Source organism: Anomaloglossus baeobatrachus, chromosome 8 (assembly GCF_048569485.1).
Source record: "Anomaloglossus baeobatrachus isolate aAnoBae1 chromosome 8, aAnoBae1.hap1, whole genome shotgun sequence".
NCBI classification, from domain to species: Eukaryota; Metazoa; Chordata; class Amphibia; order Anura; family Aromobatidae; genus Anomaloglossus; species Anomaloglossus baeobatrachus.
The window spans coordinates 22,003,881-22,026,216 of record NC_134360.1 but is presented as its reverse complement, the minus strand read 5'-3'; the positions used below and the strand labels follow the sequence as shown (position 1 = coordinate 22,026,216).

Sequence of the window (22,336 nt, the reverse complement as noted above, 5' to 3'; positions counted from 1 at the left end):
GTTATAAAGCAACATCTAGGATTTGTTTGCAAACATATTCGATATCGAGAACTAAGACGCATTGACTGCATAATGAGCACTGTCAGAATTTTTAATGAGATTTTGTTAGAAATCAGCCTTTTACCTGGAGCATGTATTCTCCCTGCCTCGGAGCCGGCAGCTGTTCAAGGAACATGGCATGAAGCCTTTGCAGCATATACTGTATATCTGCATGTTGCGTTCCTCTATTTCCATGGTCAGCATGTCTGTTTATTCATATCCGGAGAAAGATTCGGAAGGGTTCTTGATTCTAGATGAGCAAATCAATTTTATCAAATTTGTTACAAATTTCCTCCCAAAAAATTAGATTTGGCAGAAATCCAATTTTTCATGATTTGATTTGCATTAATTCCATTAAAATGGCATCCGGATGTTATTTTGCTGGATTCTGAGTGTCAGAAAGTGGTTAAAATAAAATATTATAATCACCACTCTTCACCGTACTTTTGACAAAAACGACTGGTCCTTCAGTCATCTCCTTAGTCTCCACTCTTTTGTCTACTGTCTTCTATCTTCTACTTTCCCAGGTGCTATTTCACTAGGCCCTGTGTCGTCACATGGGGCGTGGTGCACATGTATCATGATAAAGGTTAGCCACTACTTTCACATTGATGGCCTATCCTAACAGTAGATCATGAATGTCTGATCGGTTGGGTTTCGACATCCGGCATACCTGCCGATCAGATGTTCACAGTGTCGACAGTGGTTAAGTTCTAGGGCTGACCAGTCCGAAGATGAGGCTCACCTGAAACAGTTGATCAGCAGGGGTGCCCCATCTTCTAATAGTAGCCACATCCAGGTGTTGCACATCCGCCTTCTATTCTTTTGATGACGCAGCTCTAGAACTGAGCATTTCCAGGTGCCTGTTGCCACTGCTAGGACTGAGAACAGCTAAATGGCGGTGGTGTGTGGTGTCAGACCCTGGCTGATCGGACATTGATGACTTACCCTAAGGATAGGCCACCAATGTAGTAGTGGATGACCTCTTTACCATCAAATGATGTGTGTCACACTGCACATCTTGCTGCTGATCCTAGTGAGGAACAGCATCTCTGCAGCCTCGAAAAGAAGTAGAAGAAAGAAGACAGAAGAGATGATCCAAGATTTGAAAGTCAATGGAAGAGGTATATAGAGTGCCAAGTAGAGGAAAGTATAAGATATGTGGCTGTGATCTTGAGGAAGAAGTTGGAGACTTCGAAACGCATAGATCCAAGAAAACCACTAATTTTACAAATCTACATGGTTTGATCTCCTGTCAGCAGCACAAAATTATACCAAACCATCCCCTCTACTATAATATTTTTTAACACTTCAGCCAGATGCAGCGGCACCAAATTTCTTAGAAGAAATTCGATTTTCCCATGCCAATTTTGAGCTAACATGGCTCAGTTTTTATCTCTTCCTTTGGCTTAGTATAGCTTGAGATAAGTGGTGTTAGATGACTAGGCTAGAGGACAAAAAAAATGATGATTTCACAGTTTTCTGTTGGGAGATGTTTATGCTTTATATGCAAAACTTTTATTGGAGAACCTAATAAAGTGTGGGGAAAGGTTAGGTTGGCCACATCGGTAATTCTCATCCTGTTAGACAGATGTCATTGAACGTATTTGGTCAAAATTCAACTTCCATTGGTAGAAAAAACAGAAGTCATGGGAATGTCTACATCAGTTTTGATACCTCATGAATTTAGACCATGGTTGGATGACATAACCTGTACATCTGGTGGTTGCATGTCCTTACTAGTACAATATGCAACATTATCAACATTTTGTAAATACTATGATTTGTCATTTCTGTTCATAGAAGAGAGAAATTGTGCGAAAGGATTTCCCCAGGATCTAAAAATGTTTTCTAAGAATAGAAAATGTGATAAAGTTAATTAAAAAATAAGCCGTTTCAGCACCAACATTTTTAAGTGGTTTCTACCGGCATGTTTCCCTTTCTGCAGATATCATGTGCCATACATCCGCATGACCTCTTCAGCCAATCACTAACCTCACCTGTGGTGTACCAGATGCTCAGGCATCACCATTGAACTAAAAATTGTCTGCAGCGGTCTTGTGGATGAACATTAGTTGATCACTGCAACAAAGTAACCAGAGACCAAAGTGGATCATCAGAGCAACACGGTTGAGGCTAGGGTATTTATAGATGCCTACTGCTTATTTTTATTTGCTCACATTTTCTATTATTAGAAAAAAAAGTTAGATCATGGACAACCCCTTTTAACTATTTTTGATCTTGGTGACACCATAATTGAAATCCATGGGTAGTCAACGAGGAGGCGCATGTACCATGGAGAGCTTGAAGCCAATCCTCAAGCAATAAGATTCTTAAAACGAAATCGAATGTAGTAAAGTTTTTCTTACAAAATTATTGTCCTATAGAATAGCCCCAATACCTCAAAGACATCTTGGCATAAGAATTAAGAAGGTGTTGTGAGAAACAAATTTAAAAAGTAATATTTAAGGCCAATATAGATATTCGTTAATAGAGCCACTTTGATGTTTTGCCAAAACAAAAACATCAAAATGTATCTGGATATCTGTTTATTTCTAGTATATATTATATACTTTAAAAAAAAATGTTTATAGCTCTTGAAAACAATTGGTTTGCCAGACTCCAAATGGTAAGTAGCCGAACCGAGCAAGGATCTCAATAGCTGAGCTGCTCTATAGCAAAGTCTTATTTTTGGTAAACAATTACTTCTCTGAAAGAAAATTGGAATGTATTGACTTTATGTTTAATAATATGTAATATTAAATATTGTATGCAAAAGTTGACAAAAATATTGCCTTTCAGCCCCCGTGACCTAAAATTACATGTTCTTCCATGCAAAATTAGAGGCACACAGAGCCCAAGGTTGGGCTGTCAGACTCATAAAGGACTAAACATACAGATCCATAACACAGCTGTGTGTTTGAGACTACTCTTTTTGAAAAATATGAAATATAGTGTTTTTTGGTGTATACTAATGAACAAAAAGGTAACCATGTTTGAACTTTGATCTCATATACTAAATAGTTGCAAGTCAGATTTATGTATGAGATAGCTAAGATGATTGTCTATAAAATGTCAAAAGTTCAGAACACTGTTACCCATTTGCTCGTCAGTGTATGTACAGAAAAATTAATCCAACTAGAGTTGGGATAATTGATTCATGGGACCCAAGTCCAAGGGTCTGGACAGTAATTTGAGACTGCTGTTCGGGAGATTTATGAATCTTCTAACGTCCCAGCATTCCCAGTTCTTATTTTGATAACCCCCAATGATGATATCATGCTAACCTGGCCAGTCAAAAGAAGAACCACAAATAGATGGAGGTAATGAGATTTATAGGCCCTACGGTCAGAGATCACTACCGTGGCCAATCAAAGGAAGAACCACGAATAGAAGGCGGTAATGAGATTTATAGGCCCAGTGGTCCCAGATCACTATCCTGGCCAATGGACCAGAGTCCTGTGAATTGATTCTCCCATTTCTAAATCCAACAGGTAGAACTCATTGCAGATTTCCTTTTTTTGATGTACAGTATGTTTATTGTCCTATTTACTTTTATAGAAAATGTTACTATGTTCCTCCTAGTATTTTAGTGCAGGAGAAATAATTGTGAAATAATTTCCGATAGATGTCCTTGTAATATATCATTACAGATAGGTTTTGCATCAGTCAAACCAGACAATATCTATGGGCCTAATGTTTATGGGGGCCTCCTGCTACCCCAATAGGTGATGTTGGGCAGATAAATATCTGGTATGTCTGATTTCAGGCTGCTAATTCTTTTCTTTGGTGAGATAAGCCACTACCAGAGGAGAATGGCACTGGCTATCTCGTAGAGAACAGGGAAGCACTCAGCTGAGTGAGGGCTCCAGTTTACAGAGTAATCGAAAGAGATAGCTGCTGGGTGAAGAATTGGCTGAGCCATCATTTGGCTGATATCTTTGTATGGTAAAATCCAGAAAAAACTCACCACAGTATTGTCTTTCTGTTGGGAAGACCGGAATGCCCATCAGCCACAAACAAGAGATGTTGATGCATTTTGACCGACCGGTCTTAATTGCGTCAACATGAACTGCTTTCCGTGACAATTTGCTTGAATTTTATGAATTCATAATAAACTGGACATTTTAGAGGATTACCGGAATTTTTCTTTTTTGGTTTGCTATCTTTTTATGATGTATGGGGCCCCTTAGATTTGAGTTATTTACAAGCTTTAGTGAAGCAGTAACAACGAAATTCATATGAATGATAGATCACTAGACTAGATCTAACATAACTCAATGATAGATGTCTGACAATCGGTGAATATGAGCCATTCCTAACTGTGTGTTTCATTTTATTTCCACAGAAACCGGGGATGGACGTCGCTGATGCCTATGTCACATTTGTGCGTCACTCTCAGGATGTCCTTCGTGATAAGGTCAATGAGGAGATATATATAGAAAGGTTATTTGATGTAAGTAAATGCCTTCTCCTCCTTGGACAGCAAGGGGGAGATGCCCCAAAATGTGACAAAATAAGCGACAGTGGGATAAGTCACATTTTGAACCAAAAAAAAGTGATCTTCTTACAAACCTTTCTTTTTTCCCTCTAACTTGCTCTTTTCTGCTTTAAATCTTTACTCTGGTGTACCGTGTCTTGGTCTGTGTCTGATACTAATCACTGGGTTGGCCTTTGTGGATACATGATATAGCCTACTGTATGTTCTTTATGTAAGACCTACTGCTTACGTGTTTTCTTACTATGTGTTATTTGCCAATTATTGCTTTCCAATCTTTGGTCTATCTCCTGCCAAAAACTAAAATCTTTCGACATTTTACCCACAAGATCAAACTGATATGGAGAAAATAGAAACAAATCTATATTATAGTTTAAAATATCTAAATTAATAAAAAAAATGAATTAATGAGAATAAATTAAACAATTATAATAAGATTGTTGAAACTTTGAAATATATACAGTACATGCTGATATGGAGAAAATGTAAACAAATCTATATTATAATTTAAAATATCTAAATTAATAAAAAAAATGAATTAATGAGAAGAAATTAAACAATTATAATAAGATTGTTAAATCTTTTAAATATATACATACTGATATGGAGAAAATGCAAACAAATCTATATTATAGTTTAATATATCTAAATTAAAAAAATAATTAATCAGAAGAAATTAAACAATTCTAATAAAATTGTTAAAACTTTTAAATATATACAGTATATACATCAATATATACGGTATATGTTAAAATCTGTTATTTTTGGCTCATAATATATTTAAAAAGAGATAGTTTCAGTTCTGTCTTAGACCAAATCTCATTTGGTCTGTAATTTAAAAAAAATAAATAAAGAAATAAAGAAAATATATATTTATGTAAATAGAATGGATATCATTGCATAATAAAACTACTCAATCAATTTGCCATGATTAAATTAAATGGATATACAGTGGTTACAAAATAAGGATCCTGAAAAAATGGTGTCTAGATTTTTAACCAAGCACCAAGGTCCTGGATCGTTACTAGGGATGATCGAATACCTCAAATATTCGGCTTCACGAATATCCGACGAATAGGTCGCCGCTATGTGACTATTCGATGCTCAATGTAAGTCTATGGGAAGACCGAATAGTTCCGAATAGTTATTGAGGTTTCCCATAGACTTTTATTGTGCATCAAGTGTTCATGAATAGTCAAATAGCGGCGACCTATTTGGCAAATATTCGTGAAACCGAATATTTGAGGTATTCAATCATCTCTAATCGTTACCCAATTTGGCCTCTGTGGGTGATTTTTTTTTTCCCCCTTGTATGTATAGACAGAACTGAGAATATGGATAAGCCAGGATGGGCACATTACCATCAAAGATTCCATTTGGAACCTCCGTCTGTAATCTACACAGATTTGATGGAAACCACTATGGAATCTGATAGACTCCATTATATCACTAGGGCACTTTGAGCACCAGTGGTATCTGTCTTCAATGGATCTGTTAGTAGTTAGCAGCTTCCATTAGAAAGTCAAAATAATGGATTAAACACAGCCTAAACCTCCTCCTCCCATACACAATAGACTAATGTTGGCTAAACCCACCAATATTGACTGGTTTGGCTGCAACCCTATTGTGAATGGGACTGTTGGCCAACTGATTGTCCGGGGAGATGTCAATCGGGCATGAACTGCAGATTGTATTTTCCTCCAAAGATTAGCCACTGGCAACCATATCGGTTGGCAGCTTTCTCATAGAAAACATGGCAGCACTCATTTGGCAGAGGGAGAGCCAGCCAAAAATGGCCATTCACTGAGAAATCAGCACAAGCATTGTTCATCCGTCAACCATCCAATGTGTATGGCGAGCTTAAGGCTGGTTTCACATGCCGGCATTTTAGCAAAGCTTGAGCTATCCCGTCTCCTGAACCAAATTCAACAATCTCTTAGGCAAATATGAAGCTGTTGAATTTGAGTCAAGAAAACCAAGAGTAAATGTCAGATGTGTGAAGCCAGCATAAGAAATATCCTCATTGGGTAGCGTAGACACTGTCTATAATGTATTGGTGGAAATAGTCTATTCCATAATGTTGTAGTTTTCCAGTAGCTTCAGGTCTCCAAATTATGTAGCAGTACAGATGTTTCAAGACATACTCTCCAAATCCATTTGGCCGGATCCGGATCCACCAAAAAAGGCTGTAAATCTACAAAATGGATTTGGAGTGTTTTGGGCTTGAAATTATTCTAAAAGAGTGGCCAGCTGCATCAAAGAAGGCTCTAAGTCTACAAAATGGATATGGAGGCTATTGGGCTTAATATTATTCAAAAAGAATGGCCGGATCCAACAAAGAAGGTTCTAAGTCTACAAAATTGATTTGGAGAGTATTGGGCTTAAAATTATTTAAAAAAAAAAAAGTGGCAGGATGCAACAAAGAAGGTTCTAAGGGATACTTTGCACGCTGCGACATCGCAAGCCGATGCTGCGATGTCGAAGCCGATAGTCCCCGCCCCCGTCGCCGCAGCGATATCTTGCTGGCGTAGCGAACATTATCGCTATGCCAGCTTCACATGCACTCACCTGTCCTGCGACGTCGCTCTGGCCGGCGATCCGCCTCCTTCCTAAGGGGGCGTGTCGTGCGGCGTCACAGCGACATCACACGGCAGGCGGCCAATAGCAGCAGAGGGGCGGAGATGAGCAGGATGTAAACATCCCGCCCACCTTTTTCCTTCCGCATTGCAGCCGGGACACAGGTAGGAGAAGTTCCTCGCTCCTGCGGCTTCACACACAGCGATGTGTTCTGCCGCAGGAACGAAGAACTACATCGTACCTGTCGCTGCACCGGCATTATGGAATTGTCGGACCCTACGCCGATGATACGATAACGACGCTTTTGCGCTTGTTAATCGTATCAAAAAGGATTTGCACACTACGATATCGACTGCGACGACGGATGTGCGTCACTTTCGATTTGATGCCACCGACATCGCACCTGCGATGTCGTAGTGTGCAAAGCCCGCCTTAGTCTACAAAATGGATTTGGAGACTTAGAGCCTTCTTTGTTGGATACGTCCACTCTTTTTGAATAATTTTTAGCGCAATATTCTCCAAATCTATTTTGTAGACTTAGAGGCTTCTTTGTTGCATCCAACCACACTTTTTGAATAATTTTAAGCCCAATACTCTCCTAATCCATTTTGTAGACATACAGCCTTCTTTGTTCGATCCAGCCACTCTTTTCACATAACTTTAAGCCCAATGACAGATGAAGGTAGTATTACGGACAGTGTACACAAAACCATGACACCATATCATTCTAACTAACATAAATAAGAAAACTAACTTCCCATCCTAACAGACAAGTGTGAACAGGTGCACGCTGAACCATAGCTTTCTACAATAAGATCATTAGGGTTGATGGAGATATTACTGTGCAATTGAGTAGTTTGTAGACCCATCGATCTATGCTCTTCAAATTATGTAAATAGTAGTCAATAAAAAATAAACTAATGCAAAAATTCTAAATTATCTTCATGGTATCGTATGAAAATATTACATATGTAACATGTATATTTTCATTACGTAGGAAGATAGGAGTCAGAATATTATGTGTTAATGTTCCTGTCGCCTTGAATGTGTGACACGTTGTATTCCTGTCTGTAACAGTCTTCTTCCGAGGCTACGACTGCTAAACGAGTCCGTTCTTATCGAGGTCTTTTGTGTCGCATGTGTCTCCGTAATTCACCCAGTACTTTCTCGTCTATCACACTTGTCATGTGCATCTTCTTGGCTTGGTCACGCATTGTTTCTACTTTGCTTTCTCACTCTTTCACAATGTGCTACAAACTTTTTCCGTTTCCAATCAAAACTTTTTTCTTTTTTAACGTTTATCTTTTTGTGTCTGCTTTTCCTTTTTTTTGTCTTCTTGCATTTCCTTCCTTACAACTATCTCTCCTTTATGATTTTTTTTCCACTTTCTCACTGACATCTTAATTGAAATGGAACTTATCTCTCATGTCAAAAGTTTTTTCACATTATGTCAAGTGGCATGATTTAGAGTCAAATAATCTTCCTGTGTACATCTACTAGCATGACCCACATCCACTGAGAATGCCTGCTACATGCATACAGCACACGGAGTGGTGCTCGTCGTCGCTCTATGCATGCGTGCCCATCAAACGTTTTTTAACTTTAGGTGCCTGGGAATGAAAGTTCTGAAAACCCATCCAGTAGGCATCAAAATAAGATAGAACCCACAAGAACGGCAGTCATTCTGCAATTTTACTGAAGCATTGTCGAAAAAAAAATATCTTGTGGGTTTTCCTATTTGATGCCTATATTGCCTTTTCTATCCCTTTTCCCTTATCGCCTCTTCTAACCTTATTTTTTTTGTTATTTTATGTGTTGTCTAAGGATAAACAGTAAATGAAAATTCCAAACAATAGTTTTGAAAATATTTTTTTAAATTATTTTTGCTGATTTTTGAAGCAATTTCCAGAAATTGAAATAATTTTGTAAAAAATTACTGATAAAAATCTATTACTTAAAAAATCTACTATTGTATTTTAAAGGGGTTGCCTTGGATTAATTTTTATTTTTCAATAGACATGTAGAATTGGAAAATAACAAAATGGGGTGGCTATGCTCACCCTCCCCAGGTCCAATGCTGCCTCTCTGTTGCTTCCCTGTTCTATGTTGACAAGCTGAATTGATGACATCACAACTACAGATCATATGACCACATCAACCAATCAAAGCGCTCAGTATTTTGTGCTGTCCACATTAGCATCACCACTGAGCCCAGTGATTGGCTGCAGGTGTCACATGTGCTGTAGTTCTGACCTCCCCACTCCAGCTGGTCAAGAAAGACCAGGACAGTGGGAAAGTAGTAGTGCTGGACCTGGGGAGGGTGAGCGTTAAGGTGCCTCTTTTTTCTCCTTTTGCAAGATTATGGGGAAATTAATATTAATACCTGACAACCCCTGTAGTAATAAAATCATTTGACTGCAAAAGATTTAAAGAACAAAAATTTACAAGAATACTCAATATCTTTGGCTAAAGTTGGCCAATTTAATATGCCAAACAAATTTGTTATAAAGTACCCTATTTTTCGTTTTATAAGACGCACAGGATTATAAGACGCACCCCAAATTTAGAGGAAAAAAAACGGTAAAAATCAAATATGGGGTCCGTTTTATAATCCAGTGGAATGGGGGGGGCGGTATCGGTGGTGGAGCGGAGCCACAGGAGGCAGGGGCAGTGCTGGAGTACGTCGATTCTGCAGGCAGTGCAGAAGGGGGGCCAGATGCTCACTGCGGGCTGAGGCACTGTGCTGGGACAACGGTTACTGCTCTGTCCTGGAGCAGTGGGCGCTGCTCTGTCCTGGGGCAGCTTGTGCTGCTTTTTGCTGGGGTAGTGGGCGATGCTCTGTCCCGGGGAAGTGGGCGCTGCTCTGACCTGGGGCAGTGGGCGCTGCACTGTCTTGGGGCAGTGGGCGCTGCTCTGTCCTGGGGCAGCTGGATCTGCTTTTTGCTGGGGCAGCGGGCACTGCTCTGTGCTGGGGCAGCGGGTGCTGCTCCCTGCAGGCGATGAGGCACAGACCACTCTGAAGATGTCGGCAGTGCGGGCTTCAAAGAAATGGCAGCCGGAGTTGGCGTGTGCACAGATTGAGTTGTCTGCTCAATGACAAGCTGAGATCTCATCTGTGCACGCACCACCTCTGGGCCCCATTTTCCTTAAGTCCACTGCTGGGACGTCATTGGACCGGAGGTGGCGTGTGATGAGAGCTTGAGCCGAGAGCTCCATCTGTGCATGCCTCGACTCTGGGCGCCATTATTTGAAGCCCTCATCGCCAACATCTTCAGAATAGCCCGTGCCTCTATGCCCACCACACAGAGCCGTGTTGCCCGCCGCACAGAGCAGCATCCACAGCACAGCGCACAGCATTGCCCCACCTCCTGTGACCCCTCTACACCACCCTCCGGTAAGCTACATTCAGATTTTAAGACGCACCTCTTATTTTCCTCTCAAATTTTTAGGAGTAAAAGTGCGTCTTATAATCCAAAAAATACGGTAACTAAATTCCTCAATCACAAAATATTAGACACTTTGCCTCCTCATGTTCCTTTGTCTACGTTTTTCCCCTTTTATTTCAATTTTTTCCAATTTTCCTTTTCCTTTTGTCATTTTATTTATGCCTCTTGTCTTCCCCATTTAGAAAAGGCTGGATGATAATAATTCTGTCATGTGCCTGAGAATTTTTGAGGTAATTTTTGGTTTAAAATCATCTAATTTTTTTTTTTAAACATTTCATTTTTCACAATTCATTTTAGCGCCATCGTAGTGTTTTATCAATATTATTACTATTATGATTTTTTTTTTTTTACAGCACTGAACTCAATTGCCGCTTTGGTGGCCGTTTTTGTTTTTTTTTGTTTTTTTTTTTCAAAGGATTATTGATCGACTTATATAACTTTTTTCTTTCACTGATTTTTTTTATGTAATATAAGTGATGCAAAGGATATTAATAATATGATATTTACCCAGGTGCTTAGAAAAGAGTTAATCCTCAAGATGTTCATTTAATCTGCTGCTATTATGTATTCTGCATTAAAGGGTTTCATTAATGTGATCTGGGTCAGGGGACTGGCTGCCTAGTCCTGGAGAGGACATGAACTTTTATAACCTTTACGGAAAGAATTTTCCCAAAACTTTTGGAATATTAATGTGACATCAAATCCTATTTTTACATTAGCTCTTAAAGGGGTTTGATGGGAAAACAAAACATTGATACAATTAATGTGTGACACAATGGGGGGGTCTGACTCAGCTTCTACTGATTACGATCTTAAAGAGATTGTTCGGTGAAGATACATTATCACTAGGGATGATCGAATACCTCAAATATTCGGCTTTGAGAATCTCCAACGAATAGGTCACCGCTATGCGAATATTCGATGCGCAATGTAAGTCTATGGGAAGCCCAAATACTTCCAAATACTTGTAATTTGGGTTTCCCATAGACTTACATTGTACATCGAATATCCGTGAATAGTTGAATAGCGGCGACCTATTCGGCAAATATTCACGAAGCCGAATATTTGAGGTATTCGATCATCCCTAGTTATCACCTATCTATGGGATAGGTGATGATAACTTAGAGATCACTGGGGGTCCATCCATTGGGCCCACCACCGATCAGAAGAATGGGGCACTTTAGATTGGAGTGACAGTACCTCTGCATTCGCTTAGCATTAACATTTTTCTAGCAGCCTCATAGTGCATGAATTCAGTGGCAGTTGAGCATAAGCATTGCCACTCCATTCCAGCAAGGATAAAAGTGCCCCATTTTGCCTATTGATGGGATCCCCCACTGAATTATAAGATATCATCTATGTCTTGGATAGGTGATATCTAGTGATGAGTGAGCACTAAAATGCTCGAGTGGTTGGTACTCAAATTGAGCAGGTCGGATTCTCAAATAGACTCAACTTGAGTACCAAGTATAATGGAAGTCAATGGGAAACTCGAATATTTTTCCAGAAGCCCGTAACACCGTAACAAGAGGGCCGGTGAAGAGATATCTCTCTCTCCCTTCCACTATCCCTCTCTCTTTCTCTCTCTCCCTTTCTCTTTCTCTTGCTCCCTCTTTCTTTTTCCCTCTCTCTCTCTTCCCTCTCTCTATCATGTCTCTTTCCCTCCCTTGCACCCTCCCTTGCTCTCTCTCCCTCCCTCTCCCCTACTTCCCTCCTTTTCTCTCTCTCCCTTCGTCCCTCTTTCTCTCTACCTCCCTCCTTCTTCTCTCTCTCTCCCTTCATCCTTCTTTCTATCTCCCTCCTTCATTCTTTACTATTCCTCTCTCATTTCCTCCCTCTCTCTCTTCCTCCCTCTCTCTCTCTCTCCCTCTCCCCCTGCCTCCTTCTTTCTCTTTCCCTCTTTCTCCCTCTTTCTTTCTCTCTCCCTCTTTCTCTTTCTCTCTCTCCCTCTCCTTCCCTACTTCTCTCTCTACTGCTATTATTTCCTTCCTCCCTCCCTCTTTCCCTACCTCCCTCTCACCCTTCCTCCCTCCCTCCCTCCCTCTCTCTCTCTCCCTCTGCCCCTGCCTCCTTCTCTCTCTCTTTCCCTCTTTCTCCCTCTTTCTTTCTCTCTCTCCCTCTCCCTCCCTACTTCTCTCTCTACTGCTATTATTTCCTTCCTCCCTCCCTCTTTCCCTACCTCCCTCTCACCCTTCCTCCCTCCCTCCCTCCATCTCTCTCTCTCCCAATGCCCCTGCCTCCTTCTCTCTCTCTTTCCCTCTTTCTCCCTCTTTCTTTCTCTCTCTCCCTCTCCCTCCCTACTTCTCTCTCTACTGCTATTATTTCCTTCCTCCCTCCCTCTTTCCCTTCCTCCCTCACTCCCTTCCTCCCTCCCTCTCTTTCTCTCTCGACCTCTTCCCTCCCGTTAGGGGCTTCAGGAAAAATGAAAGAGAAAGAATATGCCGGGCAGAAAATTTAGCATATCGAGCACCTATACGATACTTGATTGAGTACCAATCGTCTAGTGCACTCTGATACTCGATCAAGTATCGAGCAGTACCGAGCACGCTCACTCATCACTATTCATAAGTTCTCTTCACTTGATAACCCCTTTAAGAAGAGGTTGTGGCACTATGAGCATGACCTGTATATCTTCATACAGCTGCATATATGTACAAGCTTTACTGCCCTAATTAGTATACCGATATATTGTGGGGTCCTGGGGGGGGGGTCGGCGCTGATCACACGTGTATAGCTTATCCTGGACATCGTGATAGGACATTTACCAATGTATCAATGATCAACCTTTTTTATAAACACACTAGTTTTTTTTATTTTTTATCGTACCTCATATCGTACATGTTTATATTGCCCGACTCCACTGCCCTCCACCCGCCACAAGCCATTCTGTTTCTGTTATTGTGCCCGTACACATTGCATTTATAATTTGCTTCACTTGTACTTCAGTCGTAAAAACTGCCATACAAAACCGCAGTAATAAGAAGGCATTAGATGGAAGCTAGTGTCACTGCGGGATCAGACTACGCAATGTCAGTTTGTAGTCTGTAACCATGGAGATAAATGGGCCTGTGCAGGAGCTGTGTACACAAAAATTAGAAGCAAAGGAGCATTGATTGCATATGTGTACATATACCCTAAGCTACAGACTTGATACAATCACCTACATGGATGTCCTTATAAATTATCATGGGACGCCATTTATTGATAGAGGACGTGCGCTGAACTATTATGGAGCTGTGATTGTGGATCACTGTCGCCACCTATATGCAAGAACAAGAGTTAGGGGCACTTTGCACACTACGACATCGCAAGCCGATGCTTGCGATGCCAAGCGCGATAGTCCCCGCCCCCGTCGCAGCTGCGATATCATGGTGATAGCTGGCGTAGCAAACATTATCGCTACGCCAGCTTCACATGCACTCACCTGCCCTGCGACGTTGCTCTGGCCTCCTTATTAAGAGGGCGGGTCGTGCGGCGTCATAGCGACGTCACACAGCAGGCAGCCAATAGAAGTGGAGGGGCAGAGATGAGTGGGACGTAAACATCCCGCCCACCTCCTTCCTTCCGCATAGCCAGCGTGAGCCGCATAACGCAGGTAGGAGATGTTCCTCGCTCCTGTGGCTTCACACACAGCAATGTGTGATGCCGCTGGAACGAGGAACAACATCGTAACATCGGTCATTTCCAAATTATGGAAATGACAGACGCTACACCGATGATACGATTACGACGATTTTGTGCTCGTTAATCGTATCAAAAAGGCTTTACACACTGGGATATCGCCTGCGACGCCGGATGTGCGTCACTTTCAATTTGACCCCACCGACATCGCACCTGCGATGTCGTAGTGTGCAAAGTGCCCTTAAGTCCTCTATTACAAGGCCATGACCATGGTCTAAAAATGAAAGGAACCCTGATCTGCATCATTTAGCCCCTAGTATACAACAATCGAAACTGACTTTAATGTATAGAGGAAAAGAAAAAGAGTGTTCCCTCCGTCTATAGGTGCAGAGCTCAGAGTCCATTAAGCCATTGGCTCAATTGTGTATGAGGCACCTAGAAAATGTTTTAACGCTAAGCATGGCAATCCCATAGACAATGAATGGTGAGGTAGAAGGTAGACACACCCTGTTTAGGATGCCTGTTGATGTAGCATTCTTAGATAAACCCAAACAACAGCTATTACAGGGATTGTCCACTACTAGGATAACCCCTTCTTATTCCACATGTTTCCCCCAGGTAAAATATTAAAGCCTGTACTCACCTCTTATACCGGCGCCCTTCCACCTTCCAGCGGTGTCCGTTCTTGCAATGCCGGGGCTTACGTGGGGTTGTGATGTGAAGTGAGAGCCAGGTAAAATAATAAATACAATACTCACCTCCTGTACCGGTGCCATTCCAGAGATGCCGAAGTTCGCATTCTCCGAGCTCATGCGGGATTGAGTCGTCATATGACCACCGCGTCCAATCAGCGCCGATTTCTCTCTCCACTCCTTTGGACCAAACAAGCAATAAACAGGAAATTAGTGCAGTCACTGTGCTCACTTCCTGTTAACTCGTTTGGTCCGAACGTGGGGAGATAGAAGCCGGCTCTGATTGGACCCAGGGCTTGGGTAATGTCACAACCCCACTTGAGCCTGGGAAACGCAAAACTGTGGCACCACTGGAATGGCACCGGTATGAGAGGTGAGTACAATCTTTATTATTTTACCTGGGGGAAGTGTGAGAATAAGAAGAGGTTTTCCTAGTAGTGCATATTTGCAAGCCCATTACTATGTCACATCCTTAGTAATTAAGAAAAAAAAATCATTATAGGGTTAAAAAAGTGTTAGTGTTAATGAAAATATTCTCAATATCTTTACATTTATTACATTTCATTACATAAAGTAAAAAATAGATAAAATAATACAGATATTTGGTATAATACTTCAAACTTTACAGCCTGATATATCAATCTACAACAAGTCCAATGAGTAGAATAAAAAGAAATACAAAGTATGAATAAAAATCTCATTTTTATTGAAATAAACAAATGCCAAAAAGAAAATAACTGTTCCACAAAAAGACCTTATACAAGGACATGGATGTAACATTAGAAAAGCTATGATGAGACCCCCAAAAAATGGCAAAATGTCTGATAATTTAGCAGACAAAATAGTCTTACATGGAGTTCTATTTTTTCAGTCAAAGATGACATAGTCTGTGATGAAGTCTCTAATGCAGATGTGAGCGTAGACTACGAGAGCTTTACCCAAGTTGGATGGACATCCATCAGAGAAATAACCTTTTGTAGTTAATAATATTTCATCATTTTCATTTGGTTGAGTCGCAGTCTCCCGAAAACATTATCAAACCACAATAAAATTGAGCTCCTTGCACAGAGTGCCGGTAAACTGGACTCGTACTTGGCCAACTGAAGGTGTGAAAGTCGTAGATTGGTCACATAAGAAAACATACAAATTCATCTTTAAAATCTCCTTATTATCACATTGTTCCGGTCTCCCGTCAGTTGACTTTAACTAGAATATATTTGGTTGGGTAAAGCTCTCGTAGTCTCCGATGCTGATGTGAGCGTAGACTACGAGAGCTTTACCCAAGTTGGATGGACATCCATTAGAGAAATAACCTTTGTAATTCCGAATATTTCATCATTTTCATTTGGTTTAGTCGCAGTCTCCAGAAGACATTATCAAACCACAATTAAATTGACTTCTTTGCCAAGTGTCTTGGTAAACTGGACTCATACTTGGCCAACTGAAGGTGTGAAAATCGTAGACTGGTCACATAAGAAAACATACAAATTCATCTTTTAGTTAACTGACCCACATATGGCAATTCCAATTCACGTTCCCCCTCAACTTTAAAATCTTCTTCTTACCTCATTGTTCCGGTCTTCCGTAAGTTGACTTCCACTAGAATATATTTGGTTTAAGAAATCAAATGATCAAGGGAGACACCGGTTAATACAGATCAAGGAAACTGATTATTATTTTGTCTGCATGTATGTCTTCAAGATGCAGCCCAAGGAAAATATAAGGATTACAACAGATGTGCTTAGTGACGGCTCATCTGCTTAAGTCTAGCAGTCCCCAAGATCAGTGATTAAAAAGCCATCTCTAAGTTTAATGAAAAACACTATCCTGATAATAATACCGTGTGCTTGATAGCTTTCTTGCAGAGTCCTTGTCAAGGCGAATCAGATGGAGGAAACATTTGACTGGAGATGATACAGGGATTATATGGGTCAATTATATGCTTAATCTGTCTGGTAGGGATTAAACAGTTATAGATTGCCTCGGAGTATTTGGCTTGTCCTTGGCAGTTATCAGATCACACGGGTTGTGCTTACTATAAAGTCTAGTAAGAACTTAATCATATAGTGATAGGGTCCGGATGGAGATGAGCTGAAGTGTAGCAACTGGCATGTTGCTTTTTGAGGCACCGGTCACATACCATTTGACCGTCCAAAGCCTCCCAGACCAAGAGGATGGCTTATAGATAACTAAAAAGTACTCTAAATACACAAAACAGTGTATAGTACTGAACAATGAAGACTATATACGGTGAAATTATATTCTTTCCACTTCCGGATTATGGCTCCAATAGTGCTCACTGGAACCTTCAGTAGATTAGAAATTCTTCCGTAAACAAATGTTTGTTTTGCAACTATAAGGTGTTGAAGATCTTGAGACAGCTCACTGGTTTTACCCATCATGAGTTGTTTCTTGTGTGGTACCTTGATAATGAAGCACCTTTTTTTAGGTCATCAGTTGAACCAGCTGATATTATTTTTAAATAAGTTGCAAAAAGGATTGCTTTATAACTACTGATAGATTTCAGCTGGTGTCATGACTTTCCATGACTTTTTGCACCTCTCTTTCTTCATGTGTTCAGTACTTTTTCCACGTGTCATTTATCATTATTACACATAACCACATTTATGGACATCTATGGTTTAAATTCTTTCCTGTGCGGATTTCATGAGTTGTTTCCGACATCTGGTGAGAAATTCATTTCTATACCACCTTTGGAAATATATTTTCTTAGATTGGTTGGTAAATTGGTGAAGTGTTCAATATTTATTTCACCCGCTACATACTCGTCAAGCTTACCACAATCTGTGGAGCTCCAGTAAAGAACTCTCCATAAAAAAAAATGCAATTGATACAATTTAGAGTTTAAACGTGCCAAAGATGCCTACTTTTCAGTGATTTGATTTTGTGCCGAGTCTTTTACTCTCTTTATCCCATATAGAACTGAAGGAGACAAAAATAATTGGTTTGCCTTCTGCTTTGCCAAGTTTTACCACTGTCTTGTTTATCTACTAATAGCACATGGCTATAGGGATACCATTGACTGGATGTCTTTGCGCTATAGAGCTTATATAGTTAAATGAATCTGTAAATTAATTAATTGAACCTAATTTCTGATTAACTACAACATTATGTAGAAAATCCAGTGTATGGTTTAGCTTCTGGTGGCATTGGCAACCTGCTGCAGTCAGCACCGAGGCTTCATTGAACTCATAACTCGCCTCTTTGTAGAAGAGGGCTGTCCTTCTTAGACTATTAAAGGGGTTGTCCACTACTTGGTAACCAACTTCATTCTCCATGATTGCCCCATTAAAATAAAAACTTATACTCACCACGGTTGCAGTGATGCCGGCGCTCGCATTCCTGGGGCTTATGTGAGGGTGGGATGTCACAAGAGCCCGGACCATATTCACCGCCAGCTTCTCTCTCCCCACCTTTGGAGGTATGAGTAATCAACAGGAAGTGAATTGTCAGTCTCAGCTCTCACTTCCTGTTGAGTACTTATACATCCAGGTGAGGGAGAGAGAAGTCGGTAGCGATTGGGGGCCAGGCTCTTGTGACATCACAACCTCACATTAGTCCCAGGAATGGAAGCACCGACATTGCTTGAATCGTGCTGGTAAGTATAAGCTTATTCATTTTAATGGGGGCAAACATGGGGAATGAGAAGAGGTTATCCTATTGGTGGGCAACCTCTTAAATGTCTTTGTTATGAGGCCATTGATGAGAGGGGCCTCTGTGTTACTATCTTCTCCTCTGCTTGATTGTAAGTTCCTTTTCCAAAGCAATTACATAAAAATAGGGTGTGAGAAATCACCCCAAAAGTCAGAAAATGTGGATAAGACAGCAAACAATGAAAAACCAGGCCCAGCACTTCAAAAAGACTCATCCTTTATTCCAAATGAAGATTAAAAGCTGTAGATATGGAGATGACAAAAATACAAAAAGAGCAGGTCCAGTTGGTCCGGTCCAACTGGACCTGGTCTTTTTGTATTTCTGTCATCTCTATGTCTACAGTTTTTAATCTTCATGTGGAATAAAGGATGAGTCTTTTTGGAGTGCTGGACCTGGTTTTTCATTTTCTCATTCCATTGAGGGCTGTGTGGTCCGTGCACTTGTGCAGGTAAGCTTGTTTTCTTTTTTCTATTTTGCCATAGGAGAGCAAACATCAATAACCTGCTTTGTAAAGGTGTTTTTCCAAGTTACGCAAATATTTTGTAAACTTTTGAAGTTTTATACCCAGTCTAACTCAAGAAAATTCATACTACTTTAGTGCTTCAATTTTGCCAAAAATTGACTCCAGTAACCTTTCTGGCTGCGGGGCACACCTTTGGTAAGATGCACCTAATTAAAGGGAACCTATCACTAGATTTGGCGACTATAGGCTGTGGCAACCACCAGTGGGCTCTTATATACAATATTCTAAGATACTGTATAAAAGAGCCAAGGCCGCTGTGTAGAACGTAAAAATCTCTTTATAATACTCACCTGAGGGATGGTGCAGTGCAGACTGGTCGGATGGATGTCTCCGTTCTTCGGTAGTGGCGCTTCCTCTTTTGGCCATCTTTGTCCTCCTTCTTCTGAAGCCTGGGTGCATGACTCGTCCTACATCATCCACACAGGCTGGTATTGAGGTCCTGAGGAAGGGCAGATCAAAGTGCCTCTGCACAGGACCTCAATGCCGGCTAGTGTGGATGATGTAGGATGCGTCATGCACCCAGGTTTCAGAAGAAGGAGGACAAAGATGGCTGAAAGAGGATGCGCCAGTACCAGAGAACGGAGACACCCATCTGACCAGTCTGCACCGCACCGCCCCTTAGATGAGTATTAGAAAGAGATTTTTACGTTCTACACAGCGGCCTTGGCTCTTTTATACATTATTTTAGAATGCTGTATATAAGAGCCCACTGGTGGTTGCCACAACTTATAGTTGCCAAAACTGGTGACAGGTTCCCTTTAAGAGATATGTGCTCCTTAGTAGTTTTGGTGCACCAAACTTCACCGGTCCTGATCATTACCATCGGTGTGCACAACACCCATTGGTCACCAGGTGCTCCTGTTGACAAACCATGCACCATTATTCGGCTAATTTTGATCTTTCCTTTTAGGCCTTCTCCTTTATGTAACTGAGATTATTTCCACATAAATATATTAATAATGATATTTTTTCATTTAACGATCATCAAGCTTTAAAATTGGAATCCTTCCCGGGATGGTTAGATTTCCAAGTGACCTCGTTGGTTGTGCGAATGACTCACATCATCTTTTTCCGCTGCCGTTATGTCAGCCGCGTAGCTGTACATGAGCTTGTATTCTGGGTTGTGCATTTTTCTATTTAAAGCTAGAGATTTGCACACTATTTCATTGCAAGGTATTAAACTCCCTTAATAGCAAAATGTTTAATATATTCCCAGGTTTTAGATCTTTAGAGGATTTCGGCCTCTTTAGCAGAGTTTTACAGAGGCAGCTTTACATGCAGTGATAGATATTTGCTGAAGACAGTTAATTTGTTTTGTATCCTTCTCTGAGAAGATTGTTTCCTAATCATTCCGAGAAGCCAAACTGATTGCTCTGAAAATGCTAAGGTCACCTCAGTCTTACGAAACTGATCAGCGTGACATGCTGCTCGCTAGTATTAAAATGCACGGAGATTAACTGCTAGCGGGGGGAGATGCAAACTTCAGTTGGCTGGGAAAAAAAGGCGAGGATTGCCTATGAGGAGGCATTGATGGAAATGCATGCCATTTTACTGATGCTTTGATGATTTACAGTGACTTGCAAAAGTATTCAACCCCTTAAAAAATCAACAAAAAGTGGCCACATATAGAGATGAGAGAGCAAATTTGAGTAGAATTGAATTCTACTCCAACTTTATAAAAATACACATTCATCAAAATTTAGACTGTTTGTAGTTTGATCCCGTCAGATAAACCATCTAAAGGTTAAAAAAATCAAAATCCTTATACTCACCTCGTTGCTCAACTTTTTGGCCACAACTTCTGATCCTCCGCTGCTCCAGTTGCAGTCTTCGGGCCTCTTACATTGTGCTAAATGTTCGGTGGTCATGGTGCCTGTTATGGTCACAGGGCAAGCAAAGGATTAGCGGACTAACTGGGCCGCAGAACCCAGAAATCCAAGAGGAGCTTGACTACGGAACCACAGCTGGTTTTCACCGGAGCCTCTAATGGTGAGGGTGTTACCTTGCAGGTGCGAGACCGGGTGCCACTAGGGAAGACTGGTGCTGCAAAGGCTGTCCCCAGGGGTATGGAAAGGACAGTCTCCGATGAAGCGTAACAGCAGCAGATGTCAAGGCTTTGGCCGGGATGGATGGATGGATGGATGAATGGATGCGGTAGCAGCAGCTGATGAGGATACTTGCGTCAGCGGGTATCGTGGTGGGTAAATGGCAGGAATGCTTGTAGCAGCAGCAGATTTGAGGCAACTGCAGCAATGGATTAGCAGCACACTGAAACATAGAAACAGATCAGCTGCAGAATATAGCACAACACAGCAGCAGCAGAGACAGCAGCAACAGTGCTATAGGACCTGAGAACTAGCAAAGTATGAGACTCATTGCCCAGGCACCTTCCTTAAAGGGAAACAGCCTTAAACACTTGCAGCATCTCAGCCAGGCTTGGAGATCATTTCTGGGTCAGGGCGCACTGGCCCTTAAAGAAAAGGGGCATGTCCGTGTGTGCCCCCAATGGGCAGTTGCAGAAGGCTTGTGAGGTGTGCACAGCCTCCGTGAAACCACAACATGGGCCAGAAAGGGAGCAGCCACAGCAGGGCGGCTAGATAGGTGAGAGCGCCAACAAGAAGCAGGACTGTGCAGGGACGCTGGTCTGGCCTTAACAGTGCCCTGGTGGGTTCTAGACGTGATATGACTGTGGAAAAAAGAACGCAAATAGGGTCTTACACGGTATGGGAATTAGGTCTAGTTCTAGAAATCGCACTCACCTGATAGGGTTGTGCCAGTTACAACTCCTTTCTGCACATGTAAAGGTGGTGGTCAGCAGCGGCACCGAAGTATAATGGTATCATAAACGAGGGAAGGAATATGGGTGTAAGCCGCGTTAAAACCACAAAGTCCAGAAGATTTAAATAAATCCCTTTTTATTTTCACAGATCTACGTGTTTCAGAGATATATCCATCTCCTTCATCAGGACAAAAGGAATCATCCCTAGGAATGATTCCTTTTGTCGTGATGAAGGAGATGGACATATCTCTGAAACGTGAAGACCTGTGGAAATAAAAAGGGATTTATTTAAATCTTCTGGACTTTGTGGTTTTAGCGCACCTTACACCCGTATTCCTTCCCTGGTGGGTTCTACACAGTCATGCTGGAGGTCAGGGTGGATGTTGTGACATTATAATCCCGTTAACCCCAGAAACCACGCCATGACACCCAGACATCTGGCACAGTACGAAAAGACCAAAGATTCCAACGCGAGCAGCGGGTAAC

The 22,336-nt window shown here is 41.3% G+C and overlaps 1 protein-coding gene across 10 annotated transcripts in view; it reads left to right on the top strand.

Annotated features, from left to right (window-relative positions):
• The window catches only part of CADPS (calcium dependent secretion activator), a 657,127-nt gene that overhangs the window by 584,082 nt on the left and 50,709 nt on the right, over positions 1-22,336 (top strand). For all 10 annotated transcript variants that reach the window (XM_075321362.1, XM_075321365.1, XM_075321364.1 and 7 more), the window contains one exon: positions 4,388-4,495. In XM_075321362.1, coding sequence (XP_075177477.1) covers positions 4,388-4,495 — 108 coding nt within the window. The remainder of the gene's footprint in view (positions 1-4,387; positions 4,496-22,336) is intronic.